Source organism: Pelodiscus sinensis, chromosome 3 (assembly GCF_049634645.1).
Source record: "Pelodiscus sinensis isolate JC-2024 chromosome 3, ASM4963464v1, whole genome shotgun sequence".
In the NCBI taxonomy this organism is placed as follows: domain Eukaryota; kingdom Metazoa; phylum Chordata; order Testudines; family Trionychidae; genus Pelodiscus; species Pelodiscus sinensis.
Genome location: NC_134713.1, coordinates 537,479 through 558,770, shown reverse-complemented (window position 1 = coordinate 558,770; position 21,292 = coordinate 537,479). Strand labels below are relative to the sequence as shown.

Genomic DNA, 21,292 nt, shown 5'->3' with positions numbered 1-21,292 from the left:
GGTCCCGGTGCTGGTTGTCTTGGAGGCACCGCATGTGCCCGGGGCGAAGAGCAACTCTGAGCTGGCTATCGTGCCAGAGAATGAGTTAGTGCCGAAGAGCGCCCCTGTGCCAAGGAGTGGCTTGGTGCCGCAGGCCACTTCGAGGAGCAGGTCGGTGCCGGGGAGCGGCTCGGTGCCGGGGAGCGTCCCGGTGCTGGGGTGCGTCTCACACCGGGAGAGGTTCTCGAAGCCATGGAGGTCACTGGAGGCAGTTTGGAGACCAAGGGAACGGCTGAGACCGTGGAGCCCGATATAGAGGGGCTCGGAGCCAACTTATTCCGGCTGTCCTTCGGCTCTACAGCAGCGCGTGCGGTAGTTGCCGCTGATGTCCCTGGCTTGTCACGAACGCTCGTCCGTGAAGGTGGGAGGGATCGCGCTGGAGATGGTCTCCTCTTTGTCTTCTTGGTTTGTTCTGTATGCCCCTTTGGTTGGGTTTGGGGCTGCAGGGCTTTGTCAGATAAGAGGGTCTTCAATCGCATGTCCCTGCTTCTTCTTGCTCTGGCTGTGAGCTTAGAGCAATGGGGACATTTTTGGGGTATGTGGCCTTCCAAGAGGCACCTGATACACAGGGAATGGCCGTCGGAGGCAGGCATTGCCTCGCAGCATTCGCCACACTTCTTAAACCCTGGCATTGAGTATTAACAGTATAATTATTGAAGAAATGTTTTTTTAAACGACTAGAACTATTAACTATAAGTAAGAAGAACTATAACTATAACTTTTAACTATATATAAAGACTAATCATAAGCTCTCTCTGTCTTTGTGAAACAGGAATTCACGAGAGAGCAGTCAGTCCATCCGCGGCCAAGGACAGTCAGGAGGAACTGGCGGGAGCAGGACCGCCCACACTCAAACGGCGCGAAAAGCCACGAGCCGCACTTCGCGCATGCGCAGTCCGGCAGACTACGGCTAGAAAAGATCTCCGATCTGCGACGCCGGGATAAGCCCGACACCTACAGTGGAGCACCCACGGGACACTGCTCGAAGAAGAATAGCAGTACTTTGTGTATCCGGTTTGCAGACTAAGCAAGAGAGCAACAACCTTCAAATCGCCACAAAGCTGCCACTGATGTTGGTCATAGTTTATGCACCTCAAAAATTGTTTCATGTTGTCATAGGTTTTCTTCATATGGACTGCGTGACCAACTGGAATTGATGGCAAAACATTGCCATTATGCAGCAAAACCGCTTTAAGACTCGTCTTCGATGAATCAATGAACAGTCTCCACTCATCTGGATCGTGAATGATGTTGAGGGCTGCCATCACACCATCGATGTTGTTGCAGGCTACAAGATCACCTTCCATTAAGAAGAATGGGACAAGATCCTTTTGACAGTCACGGAACATGGAAACCCTAACATCACCTGCCAGGAGATTCCACTGCTGTAGTCTGGAGCCCAACAGCTCTGCGTTACTCTTGGGTAGTTCCAAATCCCTGACTAGGTCATTCAGTTCACCTTGTATTATGAGGTGTGGATCAGAGGAGGAGGATGGGAGAAAATGTGGGTCCTGTGACATTGATGGTTCAGGACCAGAAGTTTAATCCTCTTCCTCTTCCTCCTCTGACTCAAGTGAGAATGATACTGGTGCATCAGGAACCGGCAGTCCTTCTCCGAAGGGTACTGGGCGTATAGCTGATGGAATGTTTGGATAATGCACAGTCCACTTTTTCTTCTTTGACACACCTTTCCCAACTGGAGGCACCATGAAGAAGTAACAATTGCTGGTATGATCTGTTGGCTCTCTCCAAATCGTTGGCACTGCAAAAGGCATAGATTTCCTTTTCCTGTTCAACCACTGGCGAAGATTTGTTGCACAAGTGTTGCAGCATATGTGTGGGGCCCACCTCTTGTCCTGATCTCCAATTTTGCAGCCAAAATAAAGGTGATAGGCTTTTTTAACCGTACTGGTTATACTGCGCTTTTGTGATGCAAAAGTCACTTCACCACAAACATAGCAGAAGTTATCTGCATGGTTCACACAAGTATGAGGCATCTCTGCTCACTTTGGCTAAACAAAAATGTGTCCCTTTGCAAAATCAAACACTGACAAATAAGAGAGCACGACACTGTATGATTTCTAGAGCGATATAGGGCAATTTGTTCAGCAGAGTGATGTAAGCTTCATAATGATTGCATCATCCATGACTTCTAGGAATAACATGATGCAATTCATATCATGTATGACGTAATACCAGTTTCAGATTGCATGATTCATTGTTTTGCCTAAAAAGCAAGTACTGTCCAAACCCAGTCATAGATTTATTCATAGATCCAGTCAAAGATGTATTTTAGTCATTTCTGGTTTAAATTGAGATCCCTTCCCTTTATAACTCACTTATCCTCCGCCATTTGCAAGTCAAGGGTCTTATATGCTGACCCAATAGCATATCTTGAAAACTAGAGCCAATCAACAATTTTAAGCATCATTTTCGTTCTTAGTGACCCAGAATTAGTAAAGTTTGACTACATTTATTTCAGAAGCATTTTGGCTGTAGAGCAGTACTTCATTGATACTTTAGTAAATAAAAAATTCCTTATGTCTTTAAAAACTTTAAAAGCCCTAAAAAAACAACTAAAAAGACCTTATCCTTCCCCTTCAGTTACACTGAGCACTTTTTAAACTTAACATATACCATTAACATGGCAGGGGGAGGAGGGGAGCGGGAGGAGGAGTAGCTGAATTGGCAGAAGACTATATATAGCAAAAAGTTCATCTGAACTGTTTTAAAAGAAGCATTTCTGTGCATTTTCCAAACTTTCACAGGAAACAGGAAAGAAAAAGCATCACATGTGCCCTTTGAGCTGCAATAATAAAAATTAAGAAACATAAGAACGGCCATACTGGCCATACTGGGTCAAACCAAAGGTCCATCTAACCCAGTATTCTGTCTGCCGACAGTGGCCAGCACCAGGTGCCCCAGAGAGGGTGGACCGAAGACAGTGATCAAGCGATTTGTCTCCTGCCATCCCTCTCCAGCCTCTGACAAACAGAGGCCAGGGACACCATTTTATCCCCTGGCTAATAGCCTTTTATAGACCTAATCTCCATGAAATTATCTAGCTTCTCTTTAAACTCTGTTATAGTCCTAGCCTCCACAGCTTGTGAACAGGTGGAAACTGTTGGCTTCTCATTAAAGTTTGAATTCTAGAAGCCTCTGCTGATTGGCTGAGCCTTGGTAGGGGGAGGGGTTTCAGGCACTCCAGGGCTTTATAAGGCAGTGGGCAAGCAACCAAGGAGCTTGCGAACAGGACAGCAGCGATGGATGGTGATGGGTATGCTGCTGTCACCTGCACAGCGTGTGCCATGTTTGCCTTTCTCCTGGAAGAAAGAACAGATTTCATCTGCACGAAGTGCAAGCTGGTCGACATTATGGAAGAAAAAATTAGAGGACTGGAGGTCCAACTGTTGACCCTATGTTCGATCAGAGAGGATGAAGACTTCCTCGATAGAAGGCAGTGTTTAATCCTTCAAGCACGGCAGGCAGAGGAGCCAGTGAGGGCAGTACGTGACCAAGAAAAGAACCGGCAGCATGTAACTTCTAGAAGGGGAAAAAGGCCAACATGGGAATCCCCCAATGCTATAGAGGTAAGCAATCGCTTTCAAGCTCTCTCCACAGGCTCTGCAGTGCTGAACGCTTTGGAAGGGACCTCGCAAGGAAGAAACCAGAAGGGAACACCATCTACTGGAAGGCATGGGATGCGTAGTCCTAGAAATGTGGGTTTCACGGCCACTACCCCCAAAACAAAACGACGGGAGGTGGTGGTCGGAGACTCCCTCCTAAGAGGGACAGAGCCATCCCTCTGTCGTCCGGACCTGGAATCTCAAGTGGTGTGCTGCTTACCGGGAGCTCGCATTCAAGATGTCACTGAGAGGCTTACCAAGCTGATCAAACCTTCGGATCGCTACCCCTTCCTGCTTCTCCACGTGGGAACTAATGATACGGCCAAGAATGACCTTGAGCGGGTTACTGCGGATTACGTAGCGCTGGGAAGAAGGATCCAAGAATTCGGAGCGCAAGTGGTGTTCTCGTCCATCCTCCCTGTTGAAGGGAAAGGACTGGGCAGGGATCATCGAATTGAGGATGTAAATGCATGGTTGGACAGGTGGTGTCGCAGAGAGGGCTTTGGTTTCTTCGACCACGGGACTCTGTTCCGGGCGCAAGGATTGTTAGGAAGAGATGGGATCCACCTAACGAAGAGAGGAAGGAGCATCTTCGCGGGCAGGCTTGCAAACCTAGTGAGGAGGGCTTTAAACTAGGTTCGTCGGGGGATGGTGACCAAAACCCTGAAGGGAGTGGGAAAGTCAGATACTGGGAAGAAATTCATAGAGCAAGGAGCAAGAAAGGAGGACCCCAGTTTCAAAAGGAGAAGATAGGGCAATCAACTGGTTACCTGAAGTGTTTGTACACTAATGCGAGAAGCCTGGGCAACAAACAGGAAGAACTGGAGACCCTGGCCCAGACCAAGAAATATGATTTAATTGGGATAACAGAGACTTGGTGGGATGACTCTCATGATTGGAGCACTGTCATGGAAGGGTATAGACTGTTCAGGAACAACAGGCAGGGGAGAAAAGGAGGAGGAGTTGCACTATAAGTAAGAGATCACTACGATTGCTCTGAACTCCAGTATAAAGAGGGAGAAAAACCTGTTGAAAGTCTATGGGTTAGGTTTAAAGGAGCAAACAACAGCAGTGATGTTGTGGTTGGTGTCTGCAACAGGCAACCGAACCAGGTGGATGAGGTAGATGAGGCTTTCTTCGGACAACTGAGCGAAGCTTCCAGATCGCAAGCCCTGGTTTTCGTGGGGGACTTTAATAACCCTGACATCTGTTGGGAAACCAATACGGCAGTCCACAGGCAATCCAGGGCGTTTTTTTGGAGAATGTTGGGGATAACTTCTTAACACAAGTGCTGAAGGATCCGACCAGGGGCCGTGCGCAGCTTGACCTTCTGCTCACAAACAGGGAGGAACTAATAGGGGAAGTGGAGGTGGGTGACAACCTGGGAAGCAGTGATCATGAGATGGTAGATTTCAGGATCCTGACCAAAGGAAGAAAAGAGAGTAGTAAAATACACACCTTGGACTTCAAAAAAGCAGATTTTGACTCCCTCCGAGATCTGATGGGCAGAATCCCCTGGGATGCTAACATGAAGAGGAAAGGAGTCCAGGACAGCTGGCAGTATTTTAAAGAAGCCTTATTGAAGGCATAGAAAGAAACCATCCCGACTCGTAGCAAGAGAGGCAAACATGGTAGGAGACCGGACTGGCTTACAGGGGAAATCCTTGGTGAACTTAAGCACAAAAAGGAAGCTTACAAAAAGTGGAAACTTGGACAAATGACTAGGGAGGAGTTTAAATGTATAGCTCGAGAATGCCGGGGGGGTTATCAGGAAGGCGAAAGCGCAAAAGGAGTTGCGACTGGCTAAGGATGTGAAGGATAACAAGAAAGGTTTCTACAGGCATGTTAACAAGAAGAAGGTGATCAGAGAGGGTGTGCAGCCCCTTATGGATGAAGGAGGTAACCTAGTGACAGATGATGTGGGGAAAGCTGAAGTACTCAATGCTTTCTTTGCCTCTATTCTCAGACAAGGTCGGCTCCTGGTCTTCTGCGCTAAGTGACGCAAGATGGGAAGAAGATGAACAGCCCTAGGTGGGTAAAGAACAGGTTAGGAACTATTTAGTAAAGCTAAACGTACACAAATCCATGGGTCCGGACTTAATGCACCCGAGGGTACTGAGGGAGTTGGCAATTGTCATTGAGGAGCCTTTGGCTATTATCTTTGAAAAGTTGTGGAGATCGGGAGAAATCCCAGATGATTGGAAAAAGGCAAATATAGTGCCCATCTTCAAAAAAGGGAAGAAGGACGATCCAGGGAACTGTAGGCCAGACAGTCTTACCTCAGTTCTTGGAAAAATCATGGAAGGGGTCCTTAAGGAATCCATTTTGAGTCACTTGGAGGAGAGGAAAGTGATTAGGAATAGTCAGCATGGATTCACAAAGGGCAAGTCATGCCTGACCAACCTAATTAGCTTCTATGATGAGGTAACTGGCTCAGTGGACATGGGGAAGTCAGTGGATGTGATATACCTTGACTTTAGCAAGGCTTTTGATACGGTCTCCCACAATATTCTTGCCAGCAAGTTAAGGGAATGTGGATTGGATAAATGGACGGTAAGATGGATAGAAAGATGGCTAGAAGGCTGGGCCCAGTGAGTAGTGATCAACGGTTCAATGTCAGGATGGCAGTCGGTTTCTAGCGGAGTGCCCCAAGGTTCGGTTCTAGGGCCGGTTTTGTTCAATATCTTTATTAATGACCTGGATGAGGGGATGGATTGCACCCTCAGCAAGTTTGCAGATGACACTAAGCTGGGGGAGAGGTAGATACGCTTAAGGACAGAGATAGGGTCCAGAGTGACTTAGACAAATTGGAGGATTGGGCCACTAGAAATCTGATGAGGTTCAACAAGCACAAGTGTAGAGTCCTGCACTTGGGACAGAAGAATCCCAAGCATAGTTAACCGGTTGGTCCCCAGCTTGTAAGTAGTAGTTCTGCAGAAAAGGACCAGAGGGTTACAGTGGATGAGAAGCTGGATATGAGTCAACAGTGCACCCTTGTAGCCAAGAAGGCTAATGGCATATTAGCTTGCATTAAGAGGAGCATTGCCAGCAGATCCAGAGATGTCATTATTCCCCTTTATTCGGCTTTGGTGAGGCCATATCTGGAGTATTGTTTCCAGTTCTGGGCCCCCCACTACAAAAAGGATGCGGACGCACTGCAGAGGGTCCAGTGGAGGGCAACCAAAATGAATAGGGGGCTAGAGCATATGACTTCTGAGGAGAGGCTGAGGGACTTGGGTCTGTTTAGTCTGCAGAAGCGAAGAGTGAGGGGGGATTTGATAGCAGCCTTCAACTTCCTGAAGGGAGGTTCCAAAGAGGATGGAGAGACGCTGTTCTCAGTAGTGACAGATGGCAAAACAAGGAGCAATGGTCTCAAGTTGTGGTGGGAGAGGTCCAGGTTGGATATTAGGAAAAACTATTTCACTAGGAGGGTAGGGAAGCACTGGAATGGGTTATCTAGGGAAGTAGTGGAGTCTCCATCCCTAGAGGTGTTTAAGTCTCAGCTTGACAAAGCCCTGGCCGGGTTGATTTAGATGGGATTGGTCCTGCCTAGAGCAGGGGGCTGGACTTGATGACCTTCTGGTGTCTCTTCCAGTTCTATGATTCTATGATAAGGGGATGGTTTGATGAGAACATGATCTTGGTAACTAATTGACCATTCATTACGAGTGGGAAATAGGTCAATGGAGGGATGACAGGAGTTACTATAGAGAGCTTTCTGGGTGTCTGGCTGGTGCGTCTTGCCCACATGCTCAGGGTTTAGCTAATCGCCATATTTGGGGTCGGGAAGGAATTTTCCTCCAGTGTAGATTGGCAGAGACCCTGGAGGTTTTTCGCCTTCCTCTGTAGCATAGGGCACAGATCACAGCTGGAGGATTCTCTGCATCTTGGGGCCTTCAAAGCATTTGAAGGCTTCAATATCTGAGATATAGGTGAAAGTATTATTATAAGAGGGGTGGGTGAGATTCTGTGGCCTGCACTGTGCAGGGGGTCATACTAGATGATCATAATGGTCCCTTCTGACCTTAAAGTCTATGAGCCTCCTCTGGCAAGGAGTTCCACAGGTTGACTACACGCTGTGTGAAGAAGAACTTTCTTTTATGAGTTTTAAACCTGCTACCCGTTAATTTCATTTGGTGTCCTCTAGTTCTTCTATTTAGGGAACTAATAAATAACTTTTCTTTAAAATCATGAGTGGTGTGGAGAAGGCGGATATAGACCTCTATCATATCCCCCCTCAGTCTCCTCTTTTCTAAACTGAAGAGTCCCAGTCGCTTTAACATCTCCTCATATGGGACCCGTTCCAAATCCCTAATCATTTTAGTTGCCCTTTTCTGAACCCTTTCCAAGGCCAAAATATCTTTTTTGAGGTGAGAAGACCACACCTATACACACTATTCAAGATGTGGGCGTACCATAGTTTTATACAGGGGCAGTAAGATATTCTGTGTCTTATTTTCTATCCCTTTCTTAATAATTCCTAGTATCCTGTTTGCCTTTTTGACTGCCGCTGCACACTGTGTGGAAGTTTTCAGAGAACTGTCCACGATGACTCCAAGATCTCTTTCCTGATTTCTCATAGCCAAATTAGCCCCCATCATACTGTACCTATAGTTGGGGTTATTTTTCCCTATGTGCATTACTTTCCACTTATCTACATTAAATTTAATTTGCCATTTTGTTGCCCAATCACCCAGTTTGGTGAGATCTTCTTGGAGTCCCTCACAGTCTGCTTCCGTCTTGACTATCCTAAAAAGTTTGGTATCATCCGCAAACTTTACCACCTCACTCTGACCCCTTTCTCCAGATCATTTATGAATAAGTTGAAAAGGATTGGTCTCAGGACTGACCCTTTGGGAACACCACTAGTTACCCCTCTCCATTCTGAAAATTTACCATTTATTCCTACCCTTTGTTTCCTGTCTTTTAACCAGTTCTCAATCCAAGAAAGGACCTTCCCTCTTATCCCATGGCCATTGTAATTTATACAAGAGCTTTTGGTGAGGGATCTTGTCAAAGGCTTTCTGAAAATTTAAGTATACTATATCTACTGGATCCCCCTTGTCCGCATGTTTGTTAACCCCTTCAAAGAACTCTAATAGATTAGTAAGACAGGATTTCCCTTTACAGAAACCATGTTGACTTTTGTCCAACAAATTATGTTCTTCTACATGCTTCACAATTTTATTCTTTACTATTGTTTCGACTAATTTGCCCGGTACTGAAGTTAGACTTACCCATCTGTAATTGCCAGGATCGCCTCTAGAGCCCTTTTCAAATATTGGTGTCACGTTGGCTACCTTCCAGTCATTAGATACAGAAGCTGATTTAAAGAATAGGTTACAAACCACGGATAATAGCTCAGCAATTTCCCATTTGAGTTCTTTTAGAACCCTTGGATGAATGCCATCCGGTCCCGGAGATTTGTTAAGTTTTTCTATTTGTTCCAAAACCTCCTCTAATGACACTTCAATCCGGGACAGTTCCTCAGATTCATCACCCACAAAGGACGGTGCAGATTCGGGAATCTCCCCAACATCCTCAGCCGTGAAGACTGAAGCAAAGAAATCATTTAGTTTCTCCGCGATGGCTTTATCGTCCTTGATTGCTCCTTTTATAGCTCGATCATCTAGGGGACCCACAGGTTTTTTAGCAGGCTTCCTGCTTCTAATGTACTTAAAAAACATTTTGTTATTTCTTTTTGAGTTTTTGGCTAGCTGTTCCTCAAAATCTTTTTTTGCTTTTCTTATTACATTTTTACACTTGATTTGACAGTGTTTATGTTCCTTTCTATTTATCTCACTAGGATTGGACTTCCACTTCTTAAAAGATACCTTTTTGTCCCTCACTGCTTCTTTTACATGGTGGTTAAGCCTCAGTGACTCTTTTTTAGGTCTCTTGCTATGTTTTTTAATTTGGGGTATACATTTAAGTTGGGCCTCTATTATGGTGTCTTTGAAAAGTTTCCATGCAGCTTTCACGGATTTGGCTCTAGTCACTTTGCCTTTTAATTTCTGTTTAACTAACCTCCTCATTTTTGTGTAATTCCCCTTTTTGAAATTAAATGCCAAGGTGCTGGACTGCTGAGGTGTTCTTCCCACCACAGGAATGTTGAATGTTATTATATTATGGTCACTATTCCCAAGCGGTCCTGTAACAGTTATTTCCTGGCCCTGATCCTGCACTCCACTCAGGACTAAGTCGAGAATTGCCTGTTCCCTTGTGGGTTCCTGCACCAGCTGCTCTAAGAAGCAGTCATTTAAGCCATTGAGAAATTTTATCTCTGCTTCTCTTCCTGAGGTGGAATGTATTCAGTCAATATGGGGATAATTAAAATCCCCCATTATTAGAGAGTTCTTTATTTTGGTAGCCTCTCTAATCTCCCTCAGCATTTCAATGTCAGTATCACTGTCCTGGTCAGGTGGTCGGTAATATATCGCTACTGCTAATTTCTTATTATTGGAGCATGGAATTACTATCCATAGCGATTCTATGGAACATGTTGATTCATTTAATATTTTTATTTCATTTGATTTACATTATCTTTCACATATAGTGCCACTCCGCCACCCACCCAGCCTGCTTTATCCTTTCGATATATTTTATCAAAATATAGATCACTTTCTATATGACTTGAATAAAGACAGTAGCAAGAAAATTAAAGATAAGGAGAGTGCGTGTATGTTTTTAAAACATCATGTCCCTGAATTTAAAACAGGAATTGAGATAAATTCAAAAATATGATATTTGACTTGAGGAGTTTAAAAGTTCTGCTTTGCCTACGTGATTTGTAGGATCCTGATCCTAGCTAAAGATTGAGTCAGTTCTTAAAGATTTATAGGCCGTCAGGAAAGAAAGAACATCTAACACTTCCTGCATAACATAGGACTGATGACTTTCCTGAATTAAATCCCATTTGAACTAGAGCATATTTTTAGAAAAACATTCCATCTAGATTTAAAAATGTACAGTTCTGAAGAACCCACTGCAACTATTGGTAAATTGTGCTACCAGATTAATTGCAGATATGTCCAAATGGTGGTAATATTAGTGTCTCTCTGGTAAAACCATTCTGCCATAGTCACAGGAAAGCCACACTTAAACCACAGAGATAACTCCACTAGACAGAAAAGCATAGGAGACCAATCAGCAAGACAAATAATTTGTCAAGTCAAGGTCCTTGGCAAGCCACAGACAGTTTTATATCAGGCCTGCGATCAACAACCACCAACAAATATTTCAAGAGTACCCTATAAAATACAAATTCAGAAATGGCTACAGCCTTTAAATGACAGCTTTGTTTATGCAGTTTAATGCAAAGCAAAATAAAGAAAGATGGGACCTGAACTAATACAGCAGTAAGTAGCTCAACTCCTATTCAAGTGAGTGAGCACTGAGGATTGTCTATACTTTGCCAAACTGTATTCTACATAAACAAGCACAGGTAGAAGAAAATATATGGATAAAACCCAGAAACTATATTTACTGTAAACAAACATACCCTTTCCCTATACATTATGGCTATGTCTACACTGGCGGCTTCTTGCTCAAGAACATCTTGCGCAAGGGTTCTTCTGCAAGAAGTCTTGCGCAAGAAGTCATCCACTCTGCCATGTACAAGCTGTGCTTTTGCGCAAGAGCGCCCATAGCAGTGTGGACGCTTTCTTGCGTAAGAAAGCTCCGATGGCCATTTTAGACATAGGGCTTTCTTGTGCAAGAAATCCCTGCCGAGCGTCCGCACTGCCCTCTTGTGCAAGAGCTCCTGCGCAAGAGGGCTTACACCTGTTAAAAAAGAGCATAGCTCTTGCGCAAGAAGCCCTCTCTTACCACGCCGTACTGTAAATTTCCTTGCACAAGAGCGGGCAGGCAGCGTGGATGCTCTGTGGATTCTTGTACAAGAACGGCCATACTTGCGTAAGAAGCCGCGAGTGTAGACATAGCCTATGTGTCAGTCATTCTTCTGCTGACAGAATACTGATTTACTTATTTAACATATTTTGAGAGAACACATGTGAAATAATAAATATGTTTAGTGGATCCTTTCTGACTTACAAAACCACCCCTCTTAAAAACTCAATGGTCAATCCAAATGGAACTAAACCCCCCAAATTTTGCCCTCAAACATATCCATGAACAGCTGATTGTTATTGACTTAGTTTGTGGTTAAGGGAAAGATACATACAAATGGATACTCACACGATATGAGCTAGATCAAGTGGCTTCTCTGGCAGTTCTGGGAATACTGGATGAGGTGGCTCTCTAGTGGGCACACAACCGAGAGATTTACTAATTGCATGGCTCAGCTTCTTTGCAGGCGATTTCTGTTTTTGAAAGAAAGTCAAACAATGAGTAGTTCAACCACGACAAGGAAAGAGCATAGACATTTAAAAATATCCAGCATTAGAAAATATAGAAAACTAGAGAATTTACCTGGCGTTACTCAAGCCCTTAACTGAAATACGTTTTATTTTTCTTCAATTTAATCATTGCTCTGGGGTGGAGCTGAGGGAGTCAGTATGCAAGCTGCCCTGGCGAGAGAGGACAACCCCTGCCCTCTCTCACCAAAACAGCTTGGGGCCAGGTGAAAAGCATTTGTTCATGGCTGTTACAGCTGCAGCAGGCACAGTGGGAGAAGGGTGCTTGTCCCGCAGCTGGGATAGACAGACACTAGATAGCTGTCCCTTTCTCCACCTCTGCCTCCTGCTGGCCCAATGGGATTATAGCTGTCCCAGTTCCCATCTTGGGCCCCGTATTGCTCCCGGTGGTTATCAGACACTATAAGGCTATGTCTACACTGGCGGGCTGTTACGCCAGAAGTTTGGAAATGAGGCTAAGCGTGGAATATCGCCGTGCCTCATTTGCATACCTAATGAGCCACCATTTTTGCGGAAGAGGCTCTTGCGTTAGAAGGAGCTGTCTACACTGCCCCCTCTTGCGCAATGCCATTATTCCTGAAAGTAATCAGTGTAGCGGCATTGCACAAGAGGGTTTTTCTTGAACAAGAAAGGGCAGTGTAGACAGCTCTTTCTAGCACAAGAGCCTCTTCCGCAAAAATGGCGGCTCACTAGGTATGCAAATGAGGCTCGGTGATATTCCATGCTTAGCCTCATTTGCATATCTATGACGTAACAACCCGCCAGTGTAGACATTACCTAACTGTCCCCACTAACAAACCCATCCTTTTACAGGCACACCCACTTGTCCTGGCACAACCAAAACCTTAGTTTGCTTTAAGTTATAAGAGGAAGCTGCATCCCAAATTTGTTGGCCAAGCTCTTACCATCAGGGGCGGCCCTAGACTAGCTGCCAGCAACTGGTGCCCTAGGTGAACGATGCAATCGGTGCCCCCAACTCCAAACCCCTCAATGATATTACGCCACCATTTGGCACCACATTTAACTTGGCGGCCTAGGCAACTGCTCTTGAACAAACAGACTCAGAGACATATGGATGGACAGACAAACACAGGTTCTCTCAAATATATAGTTTATCTTTGTTTAAATACCATTTCTAGCTGATTAGTACAAAGTCACACTTCTAGTACAATCTGATGAGGTTCAACAAGCACAAGTGCAGAGTTCTGTCCTTGGGACAGAAGAATCCCAAGCACTGTTACAGTCTGGGGATGGACTGGCTAAGCAGCAGTTCAACAGAAAAGGACCTGGGGATTACAGTGGGGCTGTGTCTAGACTACACCTCTGTCGACAGAGAGATGTAGATGAGGCACGTCGAAATTGCTAATGAAGCAGGGATTTAAATATCCCGCACTTCATTAGCATTAACATGGCCACTGCTTTATCTGAAATGGAGCTTTTTAAAAAAACAACGGCAATCTAAACACAGATCTGTCGAAAATAAACCCTTTTTCGACAGATTCTGTATTCCTAAAAAAATGAGGGTTTATTTTCGACAGATCCACGTCTAGACTGCCGTTTTTTGGTTTTTTGGTTTTTTTTAAAAAAAGCTCCGTTTAAAAAAAAAGTGGTGGCCATGTTTATGCTAATGAAGCGTGGGATATTTAAATCCCTGCTTCATTAGCAATTTCAACGTGCCTGATTTGCATCCCTCTGTCGACAGAGGGATGCAGTCTAGACGTAGCCTGGATGAGAAGCTGGATATGAGTCAACAGTGTGCCCTTGTAGCTAAGAAACCTGATGGCGTACTGGGGTGCATTATGAGGTGCATTTCCTGCAGATCTAGAGAAGTGATTATTCCTCTTTATTTGGCACTTGTGAGGCCACATCTGGCATATTGTGTCCAGTTCTGGGCCCCCCACTATACAAAGGATGTGGATGCATTGGAGAGGGTCCAGTGGAGGGCAACCAAAATGTTGAGGGGGCTGGAGCACATGACCTATGAGGAGAGGCTGAAGGATTTGGGCTTGTTTAGTTTGCAGAGGAGAAGAGTGAGGGGGGATTTAATAACAGCCTTCAACTCCCTGAAGGGGGGTTCCAAAGAGGACGGAGAGAGGAGAGGTTGAGGTTGGATGTTAGGAAAAGCTATTTCCCTAGGCAGGTGGGGAAGCACTGGAATGGGTTACCTAGGGAGATGGTGGAATCTCCATCCCTAAAGGTTTTTTAGTGCCGGCTTGACAAAGCCCTGGCTGGGATGATTTATAATCATAGAATCATAGAATACTAGGACTGGAAGGGACCTCGAGAGGTCATCGAGTCCAGTCCCCTGCCCTCATGGCAGGACCAAATACTGTCTAGACCATCTCTGATAGACAGTTATCTAACCTGCTCTTAAATATCTCCAGAGATGGGGATTCCATAACCTCCCTGGGTAATTTATTCCAGTGTTTGACCACCCTGACAGTTAGGAACTTTTTCCTAACGTTCAACCTAAACCTCCCTTGCTGCAGTTTAAGCCCATTGCTTCTTGTTCTATCCTCAGAGGCTAAGATGAACACGTTTTCTCCCTCCTCCTTATGACACCCTTTTTAGTTGGGATTGATCCTGCTTTGGGCAACGGGCTGGACTTGATGACTCCTAAGGTCTCTTCAAGTGCCAGGATTCTATGATTCTAATTCAGATCCAGTACATGGATAAATGGCTGAAGTAATCTCCACATTCCTAATGAGCTGGAATTTTGAAAGATGGTAGATTCATTCATTAGATGGCTAACTTGAGAAATATCCCAAATGTGAACTTAGACCTTTCTATCAGGTTCATACCAAAAAGTCATCAGTCTTTGTCATGGTATTTCAGCTATTCAAGTGACTTTTTGAGATATACTTTTGAAACGCGATACACTACGGTGACCCTATTTCCCTACACTGAATATAGGACACCTGGTAAAATTACTCTTATACAAGAGAGCTCAACAGCAATATCACACACACATTCAGATGAACATTAAATTGCCTGAGATCCCATTATAAAGAAATGCTGCAAAGTTTTTTTTATTTACCCTCCTATCTTTGAGGCTTCGGGTTCGCTTGGGGAGGGATGACACAAACTCCTACCCCCACACAGACACGGGGAGAGGTGACAAACATACATTCCTAAATACCTACCTTTCTCTCCTGGGGGCCAGGAGGCAGTGCGACCCAACAACCCAATCGTCCCTGCCTGGTGCTCTCCACCCCCCACGCCTGGCTGGGCCCATGGGATGGACCTGCCTCTCATGGTACCTGGAATTGCACCTTCCCGTGGCAACACCTGGAGGGTACACATGGTCACCCCCCAATTTCTGCCAGGGTTCACACCAGAATGGGGTCAGCAGCAGCCTTTTGGCACTGTGAAGGCAAGGGATGGGAGATGCTTCAAACCACAGGGAGGGAGAAGAAAAGAAAAGGAATAACCTGCTCCGTATCTTTGCAGAGCTCTTCTCTCCCCTCCCCTCTGCCCTGATCCCGTTCCTTCCTGCCCACAGTTTTCAAAGGCATTAATGCCTCTAGGCTGTTCTGGCCACCGACATAACCCAGTTACCTCCTGTTCCCTGGTTACAGTGCAGGCAAAAAGGAATTAAGACCTAAGGATGCTTTGAGCATCATGGCCCAAGGAACCTGAGTGCTGGGCTTCAGAGATGTGAAGGGAAACAAGAAGGCTATTTCTACACTACAGCTGTGTCTAGACTGGCAAGTTTTTCCGCAAAATCAGCTGCTTTTGTGGAAAAACTTGCCAGCTGTCTACACTGGCCGCTTGAATTTCCGCAAAAGCACTGACGATCTCATGTAAGAAATCAGTGCTTCTTGCGGAAATACTATGCTGCTCCCGTTTGGGCAAAAGCCCTCTTGCGCAAATGATTTGCACAAGAGGGCCAGTGTAGACTGCACAGTACTGTTTTGCGCAAAAAAGCTCCGATGGCTAAAATGGCGATCGGGGATTTTTTGCGGAAAAACACGTCTAGATTGGCACGGATGCTTTTCCGCAAAAAGTGCGGAAAAGTGTCCGTGCCAATCTAGAGTCTCTTTTCCGCAAATGCTTTTAACAGAAAACTTTTCCGTTAATAGCATTTGCAAAAATCATGCCAGTCTAGATGTAGCCTACATGTTTTGCTGGAAGAGGCAATACAAATGAAACACAGATTAGCATTTTCCCATGCTTCATTTACATAATCTCTTCCAATCTGTTTTTGCGCAAAAACAAGCAGTGTGGACATTTCCTTTTTGCGTAAAATCCCCCTTTTGTGCAAGATCCTTATGCCTCTCCCAGTGACAGATGATGTAGCAAAAGCTGAAGTACTCAAGGCTTTTCTTGCCTTTGTCTTCATAGACAAGTTCAGCTCCCAGACTACTGCACTAGGCAGTGCAGTACGGGGAAGTGTTGGGCAGCCCTCGGTGGAGAAAGAACAGGTTAAGAACTATTAATAAAATTGGACATACACAAATCCATGGGTCCGGATCCAATGCATCCGAGGGTACTGAGGGAGATGGCTGATGTGATTGCAGAGCCATTGGCCATTATCTTTGAAAACCTGTGGAGATTGGGGGAGGTCCCGGACAATTGAAAAAAGGCAAATGTAGTGCCCATCTATTAAAAAGGGAAGAATAATTGTGATTCAGAGGGTTTCTCCTTTTCTGTGTTTCTGGCTTCAAACTATTGAAGGAAGGCAAAAAGATCTTTTCGATAGAGAGTCCATGCATTTGGAAACTGACTGGTAGCTCATTAGGCTTGCGTTGCACTATGATGAATTTTATAGCTAACCTGCTTGCTTGCTTGCCGATATTATATATATATGCTTAAAGATGCATTATTTCCCTGTGGTTTTGATTATATGTTTATTATAATGGGTTGCAGTAGGTTTATATTCAGGTAGTTTGGCGGTAATACAAAGGACTTTCAGGCATCCTGCATGTTAAGCTAAGACAAAGCGAGTAGACTTATTCAACTAGATGCAAGGTCAATGTATATATATTTGGGACCTTTTGCAGAGATAGCAAAATCAACGTGCATATATTCAGGACTTTTCACTTAGATAAAGCAATGGCATAGAAGCTTCCAAGAATACCCTCAAACTTAACATGTTCACCGCTACTTGGAAAAACCCAAAATAAGCAGTTAAGACCAGACCAACTAACTGGGTAGGGCAGAAATAACAAATGTGATACATAACTACAAAAAGGGCCATGGTAATTTATCATCAAATATGGCAGTTTGTTAAGATCAATGATGTACTGATTTATAGAAAAGAAATTTCACCATTAGAAAGGAGAGGAAATACAAATTATGGTAAATGAAACATCCCCTCCTGACAAGTATCAGAGGGGTAGCCGTGTTAGTCTGAATCTGCATAAACAACGAGAAGTCCTATGGCACCTTACAGACTAACATATTTATTGGAGCATAAGCTTTCGTGGGCAAAGACAAAGTGGGTCTTTGCCACAAAAGTTTATGCTACAATAAATCTGTTAGTCTATAAGATCCCCTCCTGAATATGTCTCAAACATAGCAACATCAGCGTAACATACTACGAAAGCGACAGGCGATGTTCTTGGGAGGTGCCAGAACGCTGGTCACTGGGGACGATGGGTGATGGTGAAGACGATGACTAACACTTCAGGTTGTGCTAGAAGGAATGGCATGAGTATATGGATGTACATTCCCTATCTATTTTGTGGAGAAGGTGGGGTGTTAGTGACTGGGTTAAATATATTAAATTGTATTTGTAAATATACAAGAGTTCCTATAGCGTGAGTGTTGCAACTATGCACCTCAGGTTCCCAACCATGAAATAATTTAAATACTGAGCTAGGGATGTTAAACCACTTGTAACCATTATAAACATTTCCATTTAGGTCACATACTGGCTTCCTCGGAGCGGGGCCAGCAGCATCTCCCAGTCCCTCTCTCGAGGCAGCTTCACTGCAGGCTCTGCAATAAAACTGCTATATTGCAGAGCCCATGTCAAAGCTGGTTCCCTGGGACTTATGTCTTATGATTCTACTATCATCCCTAGAAGAACATCCTCTCCTAAACAAAATACAGGACTATGTAGCACTTTAAACGCTAACAAGATGGTTTATTAGATGATGAGCTTTCGTGGGCCAGACCCATTTCCTCAGATCAAATAGTGGAAGAAAATAGTCACAACCATATATACCAAAGGATACAATTTAAAAAACGAACACATATGAAAAGGACAAATCAAATTTCAGAACAGAAGGGAGATGCAGGGGGGGGGGGGAGGTAAATGTCTGTGAGCTAATGATATTAGAGGTGATAATTGGGGAAGCTATCTTTGTAATGGGTAAGATAACTAGAGTCTTTGTTAAGACCCCGGCGTAAAGTGTAGAATTTTAGCATTTTCTTCCACTATTTGATGTGAGGAAGTGGGTCTGGCCCACGAAAGCTCATCATCTAATAAACCATCTTGTTAGTTTTAAAGTGCTACATAGTCCTGTATTTTGTTTCAGCTACCCTAGACTAATACGGCTACATTTCTATCACTCTCCTAAACACACTCCCCTCTATAACTGCACATCACCCACCGAGACCGTTCCTTAAATACCCGACTTATCACAAGAAAATCTATATGCAAGCTCCATTTTCTTAAAGCAGAAGAGGTTCCGCTTTCTAATAAACATAAAATATAACAATAAAACAATGACTTTCTCAAGCGGCGGCTGATCATAGAATCATAGAAAACTAGAACTGGAAGGGACCTCAAGTGTCATCGAGTCCAGTCCGCTGTCCTCACGGCAGGACCAAGCACTGTATATAAACCATCCCTGACAGATGTCTATCTAACTTGCTCTGAAATATCTCCAGAGATGGAGATTCCACAACCTCCGTAGGCAACTTATTCCAGTGTTTACCCACCCTGACAGGCAGGAAGTTTTTCCTAATGTCCAACCTAAACCTCCCTGTGACGGACCAGGCCGGTCTGGGCACCGCTGAGGGCGTCCGCTCAGGGCAAATTGCTCAAATTCGGGGCTCCTTACAGCCCCCAGACTGGCAACCTTTCCAGATAGGCCACAAACCAGCCCCACAGAGCGCTTCAGCAGCCTGCCTGAAGCCTCACGAGCAAAACCCTCCAACACCCCAGCAATATCCATGCCCCAGATGGCCCCGGGCCTCATACACAGGTGGGGGGTCCTAATACCCAATCCCACCTACCCCGAACAAGTTCTGTCTGGTTCCAAGAAACCAGCCACAGATTTACCCTCTGGATCTTACCCACAAATCACGCTGAGCCTATCCTTTAGCATCTAACATCTAAAGGTTTATTACCACAAGAAAGAAAAGCATGAGAGTAAAGTTGTTAAAGGATAGTACATTACATGCACCGAATCTCCCAGTTCTCGATGCAGGCTCTAGCAGAGATGTTACAGCTGCTGGCTTAAAAGTCCTCGTTGCGCATCCTAGGATCAGGATGGGTCCACAGTTCTTTCCGGCTCTTCGATCCCTGCATTGCTGCCTCTGGGATGAAGTGCTGAGCTGAGTACCAAGATGGAGTCGACCACATGGCCTATTTATCCCTCCTTCCTGGCCTCTCCTTGGCTACAGCAGGTCACTTAGCCAGCGGCAATCTCTGTGTTCCCTGCTGGCAGCCCTTAGGTGTGTCCTTGGCCCATTGAGTGCCATTGTCCCACAGGGCCTCGCTAATTAGCATGTCCATAGGCCGGGCTCTGCCCACTACTCAAACACATGCAGGGAAATATTCAGTATTATCACAGATTACAGATTCCTAACTACACACACAGACATTATACAATCACATGGCTAGCGTACATAGGATCAACAGACTGAAAGCTTCTATACAACACTCCATATGGCCCCCTATTATACCATTTCTGGGGCCAACACCCCCACCTATGGGTGCAGCAGTGATCTGGCTGATTCCCTCAAATTCAGTAACGTGAAACTCCCTTGCTGCAGTTTAAGCCCATTGCTTCTTGTCCTATCCTCAGAGGCCAAGGGGAACAATTTTTCTCCCTTCTCCTTGTGACATTTTTTAGATACCTGAAAACCACTGTCATGTCCCCTCTCAGTCTTCTCCTTTGCAACCTAAACAATCCCAGTTCTTTCAGTCTTCCCTCATAGCTCACGTTCTCTAGGCCTTTAATCATTCTTGTTTCTCTTCTTTGGACCTTCTCCAATTTCTCCACATCTTTCTTGAAATGTGGTACCCAGAACTGGACACAATACTCCAGCCGAGTCCTAATCAGCAGGAAGTAGAGCGGAAGAATGACTTCTCGTTGCTCACAATACTGCTGTTAATGATCGAAAAGTCCCTTAATGAATGGATAATGCAGAAACATCTAACTATTTAGGTATTTGCTCCATAACCACAGTATTTGAGTGTTTTATACAAGGACATAAGAACAGCCGTACTGGGTCAGACCAAAGATCCTTCTAGCCCAGTATCCTGTCTGCCGACAGTGGCCAGCACCAGCTGCCCCAGAGAGGATGGACCGAAGACACGATCAAGCGATTTGTCTCCTGCCATCCTTCTCCAGCCTCTGACAAACAGAGGCCAAGAACACCATTTTATCCCCTGGCTAATAGCATTTTATGGACCTAACCTCCATGAAATTATCTAGCTTCTCTTTAAACTCTGTTATAGTCCTAGCCTTCACAGCCTCCTCTGGCAAGGAGTTCCACAGGTTGACTACACGCTGTGTGAAGAAGAACTTTCTTTTATTAGTTTTAAACCTGCTACCCATTTATTTCAGTTGGTGTCCTCTAGTTCTTCTATTTAGGGAACTAATAAATAACTTTTCTTTATCGGTCCTCTCCACACCACTCATGATTTTATATACCTCTATCATATGCCCCCTCAGTCTCCTCTTCTCTAAACTGAAAAGTCCCAGTCGTTTTAACCTCTCCTCATATGGGACCAGTTCCAAACCCCTAATCATTTTAGTTGCCCTTTTCTGAACCCTTTCTAAGGCCAAAATAACTTTTTTGAGGTGAGGAGACGACATCTGTACACAGTATTCAAGATGTGGGCGTACCATAGTTTTATACAAGGACAGTAAAATATTCTGGGTCTTATTTTCTATCCCTTTCTTAATAATTCTTAGCATCCTATTTGCCTTTTTGACCGCCGCTGCACACTGTGTGGAAGTTTTCAGAGAACTGTCCACAATAACTCCAAGATCTCTTTCCTGACTTGTCGTAACCAAATTAGCCCCCGTTATACTGTATGTATAGTTGAGGTTATTTTTCCCGATGTGC

General features: G+C 44.7%; 1 protein-coding gene across 19 annotated transcripts in view; it reads right to left on the bottom strand.

Annotated features, from left to right (window-relative positions):
- DTNB (dystrobrevin beta) overlaps positions 1-21,292 on the bottom strand; it is a 318,597-nt gene that overhangs the window by 193,724 nt on the left and 103,581 nt on the right. For all 19 annotated transcript variants that reach the window (XR_012902417.1, XR_012902418.1, XR_012902419.1 and 16 more), the window contains one exon: positions 11,862-11,986. Coding sequence is in view for 15 of the 19 variants with exons in the window: in XM_075923222.1 (XP_075779337.1) it covers positions 11,862-11,986 (125 nt within the window). In the remaining 4 variants the exon portion in view is untranslated. The remainder of the gene's footprint in view (positions 1-11,861; positions 11,987-21,292) is intronic.